The following is a 13,061-nucleotide window of genomic DNA, read 5'->3' as shown; positions in this document are numbered from 1 at the left end:
AAAAAGCAAGGTTGGAGTTGCTTAACAAAAAAAACTTCTGCTTGCTCCCCTTTGGCTTGTTACACATCTCTTTATTCCCCTTTCCCCTGTAATTAATAGCTTGTCTGAAACGCACCACTACAAATCTTTGGAAACTCATGATGTCGGCAAAGTGGTTGTGTTTATTTTATTATGCAAAATGTTACATTAATTGCCTGGCAAGAAAAAAAGAAAAACACAAAAAAACAGCACTATTATTTTAAAAATGTGGTCACTTGCTCATATCTAGATTAATAAGTACATTTCTGTTGCATGAATGGATGCTTTTATTGCTGCAGCTGAAATGGTTAGGAATCATTTTTGAAATACTAAAAGCCCAATTAGCCATGAAATTCTGAGGGGAAAAAAAGAGAGGAAGAGAGAGCTCTGAACTGAGCTAATTTTTGCCTAAATGGCACATAATGTGTCATACTGTCTTCCCTAAGCATGGTTGAGCTTTGAAGTAGGTAGGGTCACTATGACATTCTGTTTCAGTACTTTAGATTCCCTTAGGTATGATTTGCCTCTAAAAAGAAAACTGCATAATGAATTGCAGGAGACCTCTAGCTTTCCATATCATTACAAACACCTTGGCAAATTAAACTCTACTATATAATTATGGGATTTCTCCAGTATAGGAATTTGCCTCAAGAAAGTATTTGCTTTTCTTGTATCTCTGTGTTATGTGCACAAAGAATAACACGACAACCCATTGTGACTTCCTTCTCTTTGACCTTGGAAAAGACAGGCAGAAGCTCCATCTAAGGATCTTCCATGCATGGCCATACAGGAAGTTGGGAGCAGAAATTGAAATAGTAAGAACACCTCAGTGGGGCTATATTTATCAGCAGTTCTCTTCGGAAGTACTTGGTTTAGTGGGGAGGATGGATGAGGTTAACTCTTCCTCTCTGCCAACTGAGCCTGAGTGATTTGACATCTGTCTTCTTCTAGTAGCAGTGAAATTGGGAAAATTGCTGCAGGAAGTCTCTTAACTCTACCTCAGTAGGGCAAGATTTTGTCTGTGTGTGTGTGAGTGAAATAACTGATGGAAGAGTATATGAATACAGTTTGTAGACCACCTGTGAGGGCAACCCTAGTAAAAACTCACCAACTTGAACTCAATTTCTGGTGATTCTATGCATACCCCATATCGATTTGATTTGATTTGATTTGATTTGATTAATTTAATTGATATACATACAGTAGTTACCCATCTCATGGCAATGACTTTGGGCAGTGTACAAGGAGTAAAACCAACAGCAACAACAAAATCAATAATCCAAATAATAAATGTCTGCGGTTGCAGAAATAATTTCATTTACTGAAAGAACAAAAGAAAACAACCAGCAGAGCTCACTCGGTCTCATGGCCAAATGCCTGGAGGAACAACTAGGTCTTTTAAAGCTTACGAAAGGCTAATAGGGTTGGGGCCATTCAGATTTCCAGAGGGATGCTGTTCTAGTTTTCTTAGCAAAAGTTCACACGTGGTTTGCTTTTACCTTCTTCTGCCATAAGTTAATTATTTTTTAAATCTTTCCAGTCTAGACTACAGCGTGGATGTTCCATGGAGATTTCCCATCCATGTACTAAGCAGATCTAATCCTCCTTGGGTCCCAAGCCTGGACAAGCTTGGTCAGGTGCCACCACTTGTTCAGACATGCTAGTACAGAGATGAAATCACTGGAAACAAAGTGACCTATTTTGCAAAATTTTAACAGGATGTTCAGAAGATCAGCAGATCTGGAGGCCTTGTTTGTATGTTTCCATTCCACTAACAGTCATTTCTCAACCTCAACAGAGTAGCAAAGCTGAGAAAGTGTTTCCTGTCAAATCACTGAAACTTTATCTCGGGGTGAAGAAAAAACTGAAACCACCAACAAAGTAAGAAAGAGGCAAGAAAACTGTGTTGGCTTGTTTTCATCCAAAAGCATGCTTTTTAGTTTTTAGTTTTTTGGTTATTGTTATGATACAGGAACTTTTTCAAGCTTTGAACAGCCAAAGCAAATAAAGGAGCTAATCTGTATCTTTTGCCTGGTCTGTGATAAGCCACAGTTCCACAATATTTGTTATTTTGGGGCTTGTGTTATTACTTTGGTGTTAAGAAATTACTTTATTGAACAGTTATTTCTAATCTCAGTATGCTGTCTCCTATGGGCTACATTGCTTATGTGATCAAATTATCCCACTGCCTTAGATCAAAATGCTAGTCATAAGCAGATGAAACATGAATGTGACTCTCTTTGTATCAATTTCAGAAACAGGGAAGATCTATGATAGTGTCCCAGACATAATTTTGCCCAACCACTTAACCTTGCCACAGCTGCTGCTATCTCTTCTTCCTCTTCCTCTGCTTATAGTGTTACATTACACTAGTTACGGTTAACTCCAAACCAAACTTTAAAACAATAGTTTCATATAGAGGTTCAGAGTTGCAGATTTTAAAGGTGCTTGTACCCCCCACACACTGTGCACCCTTTCCACAAAACTTCAAGCAATGGACAAAAAGCTCAAACATTTTAAAAAAAACCAAACCAAGTATGATTCTCCTAAATTTACAGTAGGGTCTGTGTGTGATCTGTGGGCACTCTGAACAGGATAGTAACAATTTGGCTTTTGGAATATAAGTCGTCTTGTATTTCTTAATTATCCTATATATCTATCTATACATGGTGTTTTGTTTTGCTTTTTCAGCTGGGGTCTAACACTGCTGTCTGAAAAGTATAATTGGTAAGTAAATAGTACTAGATAGGGATGTGTATTCTTTGAAAATGATGTGATGGAATAAGTATTTTGGACCTCACCTGAGCATAGCACCTCTTTGTTATTCATTAACCCAGCCACATCTTTTTTTTCCTGGTTTCTTCATGAGCCTAGAAAAAAAAGATGTTGCTGCTTTAATAATCATACTAACTGTAATAAGTCAGCTCTTTAAAGCAGGACTTTTAAAAAATATTGTATGGAAGCTTGAAAAGACATGGCTGCTTTAATACCAACTGTAGTACCCACTATGTCATATCTGAACAATTCTGGTTGACACAAAGCTATAGTCTAAGATAGGAGTCACATAAATTGTTCTGTGAACTTGAATGTTTCCTTTAACTATGTGGGTGTGCTTCATGGGTATGTATATCAGTGTATACATGTATCAGTCAGTTTAATATAAATTATATGGCATATGTGGTGTTCTCTCTTTTTTGTTTCCCAACAATCTAATGAGCTGGAAGAGAATGGCTTCCCCAAAGAAATTTATGGCTAAGCAGATACTGAGATCATGCTTGCCTAGTTCAGTCTAAAGCTTGATTAATTGCAGCAAACTAGCTCTTTTAGGAATATGAAATCTAGCAATGAAAATTGATTATCTAGCAATAATAAAATCTGCCTTCTGAGAATGCAATGTAATATATGTCTCAACACCCTATGTAATCTATATCTCAACCATATTTATACTATATTCTTTATTGTTGCTTAATTTATTCTGGCTAATGAGGGTTTAGCTTCCAGGCAGCTAAGGGCTTCCCTTTCAGAATTGCATGAGGAGCGAGTATGTTATAGCATTGGAAGTGAATTCATATTAATCTGTCTTCTAGGTATTTGTGTTGTGATGGGCAGGATTCTCAGCTAGAATGGTTGAACAGCATTTTCATAGCCCAGGTATTTGTCGTTGTTTCTTTTTCAGACTAAAATTTCACTGAAAAATACATGTGAATTGCAGTGGTTGCATACTACATGCTTCTGTGCTTTTTTATTTATGTATGTATGTACACTCTCATTTGAACAAATGCTCATATTCAAAAGTCACTATATATTGCTATCAACACATCATACTTTCTAAATAAAATCTAAGTTGCAGTCCAAAAGATTATGATTGGTTAATGTTCCCCCAGTCATAGCCCTCTTTATGTACAGTATCTCTTTTCTTGTCAGCTTTCCCTTAGTTGTTTGTTCAGCTCAAAATCCTTTATAATTCACTTTCTGAAATCTAACAAATGCCCACATTCAAATGTATGTGTTGATATGTGTGTGTGTGTATGTGTGGGTGTGTGAGTATGTGAGCGTTGACTTCTGGCAACTGTGTGAACAAGTCCCTGCAGTTTTCTTGGCAAGATTTCCGAAGTGATTTGCCATTGCCTGCTTTGTAGGGCTGAGAGAGAGTGACTGGCTTTGAAGCCCCAGCTGGCTTTGTGCCTAAGGTGGGATACACACACAAACACACATAGAGAGAGATGTTAATTTATTAGTTAGGGAGCCCCAAAACAATTTGAAAGTGAGCACATTTCGAGTTGTTGTTTAATTAAAAGCTTCCTGTGTTTTGTCTTTGTAACTTTACTAATCATCTAACTAGGATGTATAAGGTCTTCCTTGGAATCAAATCTTCTCATAATAGTGTTGTATTCACCTCTTCAATAACCATAAGAATTATATTTTTATGGAAACATAAAAAAGAATGTTAATCAATATGTTCTTATGAACTTCTAAATAGACTGATTAAAATCACGGATAACCCTGACTTTTATACTAGCTGCAAAGCTATTCATTATAGTACACGCATTAATCCCCAATGATATATGTATGCTTCCATAAGTAAAGATTTGACAACAGGAAATATGTATTACTGTCATTTGGCCTGCCCCTTATTTTCTGGAGATAGTTGATCCATTTCCTTTTTATTCTCAACTTTCCCCTTTATTCTTATTTTTCAAGCCCCCATCACTGCCTTTAAATGGCGGGGGGGAAAGACTTTTTTGGGCGCTTATCAAGTCATGCATATTTAAAATATTGACTTTAGTAAAAATAGGTTCAATGCTCAAATCTGAACCAATTTTGGCTCTGTTTGGTCCCAGGAACAATTGTTATGGGACACAGTTACCTAGATTTCTAGTCCTTTGATGTGTCTGGAGCATTATCCAGTCTTTGTGTGAGCAACTGAAGTTATCCATTTCAACAACGGTTTCCACTTCAGATGTTTCATTGATTAAATTCTCTGTCTTAAATCATCTCATTATTTTGGTAGGACAAGCTGATAATTTGTGCCCAGAGGTACATGGCACTTGGTGGAGATCTTTCTCCTAGCAGAGCTAACATTGTTATTCTGATTCCCCTACCCTTCATATTTAGACCAAGAATGGTCCCAGGCCTTTTTTTTTCACCATTGCTGAAAATTGAAACTGAAAACGCAAAAATGTATTCTCTCAAATGGAATTAACATAGGTGAAAAAATACACACACACTTCCAAATTCTACCCAACTCAAAAAAAAAAAAAAAAAGGAAAAAAAATGGGAAGAAAAATCCCAGTCATGTTGACGGCTATGATGCAACGTCATTCAATTTATTTTGTTTCCCTGCTCATGACAGACCTCCCCTCAAACTGTAGGTTCAGGCCACCAAAAGGGAGAGAGTTCATTTTCAGCTACAACTGTGTACCGCTGTCCGTACAATTCCAAAAGCTAAGCAGGGTAAGATCCGATCGCTACTTGGATGGGGGAAGACCAGAAAACACCCAAGCTCTAGACTAGAGTGGGAAGTTAAAAGAATGTTCCAGATAGAAGCAATAGGAAATAAATTCTGTATTATTGCCAAACTATTTAGACATGGCCATGAAATGACCAGGAGGCAATTTCAGCAAAAAGGACAATTAATCTGAATTTCAGTGGTTTTCTCCATTCTCCATTCCATTGCTCTTAAGTTATGCCTGTTACAGACATGTTCTTTAAACCAAGTAATCAATCCCTTCTCATTTTAACCCCAAGAGTTTCTAACACTGGTGCATTTATCTCTCTCTCTCTCTCTCTCTCTCTGTCACACGTGCGCACACACACACCTCACATTATAAAACATTCATAAATAACTATACCATGCACCCCACCCCTAATGCTTCTAGCCTATGCATTTTGGCTTCATGCTCTCCATAGTTCTCCCACATCCTCATCTGGATGAACAGAAAGAATTTCCACCCTCACTTCTTCATTCTGAGCCATTTTTATTTTATTGTTGTAAACCACCCAGAGTCCCTCCTTGTGGGGGGAGATGGGCAGTGTTAAAAATTGGATTAAATAAATACATTTTATTTTATTTTATTTTTGTTTTTTTGTTTGATTTGCATCCTACTAATTTTTTTGGATTCCTGGAAGCTTAAGCAGGTAAAATGTGCATGGAAGGAATAATACTAAAACAAATAAAACGTATATATTGTGTGTATAAAACATTAAAAGGTATGCAAGGTTCATTTAAAATCTGCCTCTAAGACATTTTGATATTAAGTATCAGTGATTGGTGTGGTTACAAAAACCATTAAGACAGACCTTGAGAATAGTGTGTTTGCCAATCACAATTCTTGGGTTGGTGTTGGAAGAGACTGTCTTCTGGATCAAAGGCCATCCTCTCTTGGTTTATGGTTATGCCTAGATTTGCCTAGATATCTTCACATGTTACTTCCCTCTTCACATAGGACAACTAAGCTTTGTTGGGAGGCATGTCCATCAGTTTTGGAGAACCTGTGCTGGTCATTTTATTCTGGACAGCCATTTCATACCTGCATTATCAAACATGGACATCCCGGTGCTTCCAGAACAATTGTTTCATTTTGTGCATGGTCTGCCATTCCTAATGGTTTGTAAATGATTTGCCATATCTAATACTGAAGTTGGTGATGAAAGGCCCTTCCATTTTTTCTTCCACAGCACAGTACTATGTGTCCACCAAGCGGGAAGACAAGGAAGCAATCTATTACGAAAAATCCAAAAATTGGTGGCCTACCTTTAATACCAATTCAGCAGAACCAAAGTATTCCCAAAGCTAAAGCCAACTTATCCGAGGTAAATTGCTGGCTAAATTAGAAAATGCTTCTAATGTAAGTCGGAGTGGTTCCAACTTACATCAAAGAAGGAAATATATTATTTAAAAAGTCCATAAACTGAAGAAGCTCCCATTAGGAAACCTTGAGGTTTAATTACACAATAATTAGTATTTGTGTATTGACATTAAGTTACATGAGTATATGTGTGTGTATGTACACACACATATACAGCATACACACAGAGAGAGAGTTTTAGCAGGCTTATGTTTTTAATAAAACAAGTGGAGCTTTTTAAAATTGAATGAACATAATGTTCATTTTTGTCCTGTGCTATATCACAGGAAATCCTAAACAATAAAGCAGCTCTTGAAATGTATATTCTAGAAATATAGTAGTAAGTAGGGACTTAATAGGGAACTTACTAATATATTTCCATTCTAATGTTCTTTGACTTGAGGAAAAAGGTGGTTGGAACCATGGCAACAAAGTTCTGTTGTATTTCAACAGACATTTAGGATCTAATGGGACTTGTGTCTTCAAGGTAACGTATCTTTCAGGATGGATCTTAAGTTCCCACTGGGAGAACAGTTGAGCCTTTTGAGTATAAGTATTTAATGCTATCTCTAGGTGAGGTAGGTTGAAAAGAAAATTTATAGCCCTGACTTTACCCATCCACTCAACTAGAAATCACTGAAAGCATATGGGGACACAGCAGATGGCTTGTCTTTGTGGATATGATTCATTTTTGAGTTACCAATTTGGGAATAGAGAAGAAACTTTTCATACATGATGAATGATAATGATGACAATATAAACTTCTGTTGACTTTCAAATACTTTAATTTTTTTGCTCTAAATTACTTTCCTGCAGTTTTACTTCCTCCATGCCTCTTCTATACTCTTATGGCCTATAAACTCCCATTTAATCTCTTCTGTTCCCAAAGTACATTTCCTGTTCTATACTGCTCTCCTATCAGTCCAATTCCTTAACAGTTAATCTCATTTGGCTCATTTTCCTAGTTTTTAAAATGTGTTTAATACTCTACTTATCCCACTCTCTCCCCTTATGTCATTCATTACATTTTGGTCACTCAGTCTGAGATGTATATACCTCTCTGTACATCACCATATATATTTTGCAATTTGACAGTACCTCAGGAAAAAGTGTAGTAAACAACCGAGTGTAGTGGAACGCTATCCAACATAAAAATAAATGGACAGGAAGCTATACTTGTGCAAACATAGTGTAACTTGAGGTCTTTTAACTGTTTAATGAAGAGAAACGTCTGGTACAAAGCAAAGTTGCAAATGGGGTACTTCCAGAGCATTCAACAGTTTAAAAATCCCTGCTTCTACTTTCCCCCCCCCCCCTGTCCATCAAAGCATGTGCTCCCCCTTTGCCACCAGATGGCCAGAATGGTATTTGCCCAGATGGCCTTGGGCAATAAACATGTAGTCTAAACAACCCAATTCACACTCCGTGCGAACTCCCCCTCCCATCTGGCGACACGATGTCCGTTGACACGGATTCACTGAAGATGGATGCAAGCCTGATCAGGATGTTCTGGTAACATCGTGATCTGGGAGTCTGACACATAGGACCCTCATGGATGGGAATCAGTGGTGTTTCAGTTATCTATTACTTATTCACTCCATGGTCCCTGTACATTGCAGATATTGCCTGAGCCCCAAACTAGGTCTGAATCATTTGGAATACCAGATTTGGAAAACCATGAAGCTCTTTCAGCTTGGTGAATTAACTTCTGAAAATCTCCAGACCGCTCCTGGTTCAGTGTGCTCTAGAGGAGGACATTGTGTCTGATATACCTCTAGTCACTGAAATGATAAATTAGTAACCAAGATTACCATTGCCTATCTTCTTTGATAATGAACTGTCCACTTACAGAAAGACTAGGTGACTGGATAACATTCTGGATAGTAGTATGTGTATTTGCGTATGCAAAATGAAACATCTGAATCCAGGATCACACATACTGAGATACAGTCTCCACAGCTGTTGCCAAAGTGTCTACCAAGATATAATTTGTAATGTGATAGAAGGGGAGAAATATTCAATATATGGGGGTAATAGAACAGTATTTCGTCTGAACTGTATGTCCTCTTATTTTAATTAAGTTTAAATGTAAATAGCTCATAAGATTTGTTCTTGCTATTTAGCTATTTATTTTAATACCACCATAGTTCCCAAGGATTCATGGCAGCGCACGTTTAAAATCAGCACTCCTGCCATCGATTCAGTTGATCAAAATAATAAATCAAGGAATAAAGTCAGTGCTAACAGTATAATTTATATTAATTTAAATAAGTGTCAAAAGGCCAGATGTCAACCCCCTCCTTGAAGCCCTTCTGAATAGTTCTGTTCCCCAAATGTTCCTGAAACTCCAGAGCAAGGACATTGCAAGTCTTTATAGTTTTATCTTTAGTGTGTTATATTGGACCATTCGAGGTTTTAGCTGACACTATGGTTTGATTTTAGTCAATACCACCTGAATTCTGAAAATGCTTACTGTTTCATTATTTTATTATTTTAATTTGTAAGAAGTGAAACAGTTGGAAACCATTTTGGAAAGGCTTAAGCCCCCAGATGTGGGCTACAAATACCTGACATGAATGAATGAATATTTAACACCTTACCCATCTCTGTACAGAATGCAGAATTGGAAACTGGAAGCGACTTGGCTGAAGATAAGAAAGGTTTAAAGAAACGAGTATCACGGGTTGTTCAGTACAAGGAATGTAAGGAGGAAAAAATCTGGAATCATGCAAGGAAGCATAGCAGCCTTATCTGTTTGGAGGACATGGGTGAAGACATTGTGGACCTGGGCCAAAGGTCCTGCAAAGGATCAGAATCACCAAAGAAAAGGGAGACCAGAGAGAGAGAGACTCATTTGAAATCCAATAAGCAGCTGCCAGCAAGTGTTATTCATGAGCTCCACACTGTCTTGCAGAGGACCAGAATTCTCCACGATGAGACTTAGAAGCAATTCAGACATGGACATCAAATAAATGAATTACAGTATGTAGTTAATGTACAGTGTACAGACTTTCTATGTATTTAAATGTAAATGCTGAACTAAAAGAGATGGGGAGCTCTCTATCGATCTGAGAACCTTAATAATTTTGCACTGATACCTGCCCTGCTCAGTTCCAAGATTTATTCCCCAAAATAATGTTGGCCAACACTTTCTTCCTTGCTTCTCAGCTGGACATTACTGAACATCAACTAAAAGTATAGGATGTGAAAATAATTCAATAATGATAATGCATTCTCTTCCTTCTGGTCTTGAGCACATTCTGAAGATAACATGAGAATAAAAGATGAGGCATAGGCATTTCCAACATGCATTTATTTCACCTATATTTGACCGTTCTGTCATTGGTCCTAAAGCTCTTCAACAATCACCAGTTCAATTTATTTATTTACTGTCATAGACCAAGGATAGAAATTCAAATACAGAGATCAAATAATGAAAAAACTTGAATGAACGAATGAATGAATAGAAAGCAAGACTCTAGTTTCAAGCCCAGTACTTCCTAATGCTGACTGCAATTGGACCAAATTTAGCTACATTCATGGAGATAAACAGTGAACCAATCTGCTAATAAAAAAAATATACTTCCTCTTCTTCAGGCTGGTTCATTTGCTTAGTGAGTAAGGATGGGAAGAGGCTATTAGCTCCAACAGCCAGCTAGTGTAAAAGCCAGTGAAGTAGCTTCATCCAAACATAGACAAAAATATGCCAAGAATGGGACATTGTTACACCTTTCATCCAACACCCTAGAAGGTAAGATGCTAAACCTGGCTATGGTGAATGCTCTCCTGGAGGAAAAAATAGGATATTAAAGAGATAACATAGATGTGAAGAAGGAAAAGGGTCACCAGTTTGCTCTTATTTTTTGAGGACTTAGTGGATCATATGAAGTCCAAATTGATCACACCTATTATATACAAATTACGTGTTCATTCTTTTAACCTTGTGATGCCACACAGAATTGTTTGCAATAGGGCAGCCTAGAAATGTGTGTAAAGTGCAGAACTAGGAACAAAATATTGAAACTAAAGAGTAAACTTAGAGCTACAAAACAAGCCAAAATCAGTACAGCAGGCATGTGCCTCTGTTTTTTAAGATTTCTCATTGCCTGTTTCAGGAATGGGATTCTAGTTCAGCTTGTGTTGCTATTGGTTAGGTTAACCATTTTTACAGCCAATAGGGTGGCTGTGCATACTCTAGTGATTATGGCCAGAAGGAACAGTGAGCCATCAGCAGCCATATTTGCAGAGTTAAATGGAGCAGTCCCAAACCATGGAACTTGAAAAGCTCACAGGTTTTCAAAGCTGACTTAATAGTCCAAGGTGGCAAGGTAAACCTAGAAAGAATGGGATCAGCACTTTTATGCATGTATAGCACTCTGGATCCTGCTGTAGACTGCAAACCTTCCATAGAGAGGGAGCATTCAGCTAAAATAATTCCAGTTACAGCTTAGGAGACACATGGTATATCTGGGTTTATACATGCAGCAAAACGTAAGAGAATCAAGAGACTAGAGCAGGCTTTCTCAGCCAGGGTTCTGTGGCACCCTAGGGTTCTGTGAGAGGTCATTATGGGTTCCCGGTAGATCACAATTTATTTAAAAAAAAATATTTCAAATTTGGGCAACTTCACATTAAAGAGGTAAGTTTCTTTATTTTCAGTTTAAGAACACTGTTAATGCATCTATACAGGCCAACACATGAAACAAATACAATTTTGTAACTTCTGGCCTATGTTTGAGACTGAATGTGCAGGGGTTCCCTGAGGCCTGAAAAATATTTCAAGGGTTCCTCCAGGGTCAAAAGGTTGAGAAGGGCTGGTTTAGAGAATCCTGGTGGAACATGTGTAAACAAAACCTCACTGCAGGTGGAAAACAAGCCTACTGGGGGAAAATATTATTGGTCAATATCTTTTCCACTATGCACATTTTCTACTTCCAATGAAATATTTTGCTTAAAATACAGATTTATGAAAGCTAACACTAAACAATATGATTTCTGCCTTCATTGTCAATTAGTGTCCATTCTGACCATTCTGGGACTAAAATAAATCTCATTCCTGACCCTTTCTGCTGGGATCAGACCATAAATGAGTCAATAGGATTTATAATGCATATTTGGGCATTATAATGTAATGCTGCTAATACTGTGCTGCATCATCCCAGTCTGCTTGATTTTTTTATAGGTAACTGGTAGTGTCAGGGAAGATTCATGGGAGTTTTGCAATGAAGGAAAGGAAATAAAATTTTAAATTATTGTACATTTTTGTAATGTAAATAGTAATTGTAGAAATGTGCTTGCCACATCAATTGTATTGTATTGTTAGATGAAGTACAGATGTGTGAAATAAAAAGATTTATTAAAGTTGACTTGCCTATAAGCATCCAAGGGTCATTCCATCTGTCTACGTTCTATCAACAAATGCTAAATTTATTTGTAATCGATGTGCATCCAGACTACCTTGCTGAGCAATTCCATTACCATAAATTCCACAGTATAAAAGAGTCCTAAAAATTCCAACTGCTAAGGGGAAATTATCCATACAATGCCATTTCTTCCTTGGAGGAATCTTTTCAAACAAATACTTTTGAAGATCAAAAACAAAGCAAAGCTATTTTTAAATTAAAACAGAAATGTCTGTTTAATTGCAATTATTGCTTTAAATGGTATAAAATGTTAATGACAAACACAGAAAAAGGTGAAAATGCTTTTTTCCCCCCTTTCTACTTTAGAAAGCCACTTGTAATAACTGAAAATTAAAGAAGATTAGAGATACACACTTCAGCAAAGGATCGTTACCTTGTCGTGGTGCTGGAGCTTGAGCACCTCAATGATGCCATGAGCTAAACCGTGAAGGGCCACCCAAGACAGGAAGGTCATGACAGAGAGGTCAGACTAAATGCGATCCCTGGGGAAGGTAATGGCAACCCACCCCAGTATTCTTGCCGTGAAAACGAAATGGATCAGTACAACCAGAGATATGTCGGTATACCATCAGAAGATGAGACCCCCAGGTCGGAAGATGGTCAAAATGCTACTGGGGAGGAACAGAGGATGAGCTCAACTAGCCCCAGACGTGATGACGCAGCTAGCTCAAAGCCGAAAGGACGGCTAGCGGCCGACGGTGCTGGTGGTGAACGGCGAATCCGATGTTCTAAGGATCAACACACCATTGGAACCTGGAATGTAAGATCTATG

General features: G+C 37.6%; 1 protein-coding gene across 2 annotated transcripts in view; it reads left to right on the top strand.

Annotated features, from left to right (window-relative positions):
• Nucleotides 1-10,107, top strand: part of ARAP2 (ArfGAP with RhoGAP domain, ankyrin repeat and PH domain 2) — a 118,092-nt gene extending 107,985 nt beyond the window's left edge. For both annotated transcript variants that reach the window (XM_063309952.1, XM_063309951.1), the window contains exons 29-33: nucleotides 1,817-1,899; nucleotides 2,710-2,745; nucleotides 3,606-3,669; nucleotides 6,697-6,831; nucleotides 9,481-10,107. In XM_063309952.1, the coding sequence (XP_063166022.1) occupies nucleotides 1,817-1,899; nucleotides 2,710-2,745; nucleotides 3,606-3,669; nucleotides 6,697-6,831; nucleotides 9,481-9,810 (648 nt within the window). In that variant the 3' untranslated portion in view covers nucleotides 9,811-10,107. The remainder of the gene's footprint in view (nucleotides 1-1,816; nucleotides 1,900-2,709; nucleotides 2,746-3,605; nucleotides 3,670-6,696; nucleotides 6,832-9,480) is intronic.
• The last annotated feature ends 2,954 nt before the right edge of the window (nucleotides 10,108-13,061 follow it).

The sequence above is a fragment of the Candoia aspera genome, chromosome 8, assembly GCF_035149785.1.
Source record: "Candoia aspera isolate rCanAsp1 chromosome 8, rCanAsp1.hap2, whole genome shotgun sequence".
Lineage (NCBI taxonomy): Eukaryota > Metazoa > Chordata > Lepidosauria > Squamata > Boidae > Candoia > Candoia aspera.
This window is presented reverse-complemented; position numbering and strand designations above follow the sequence as displayed.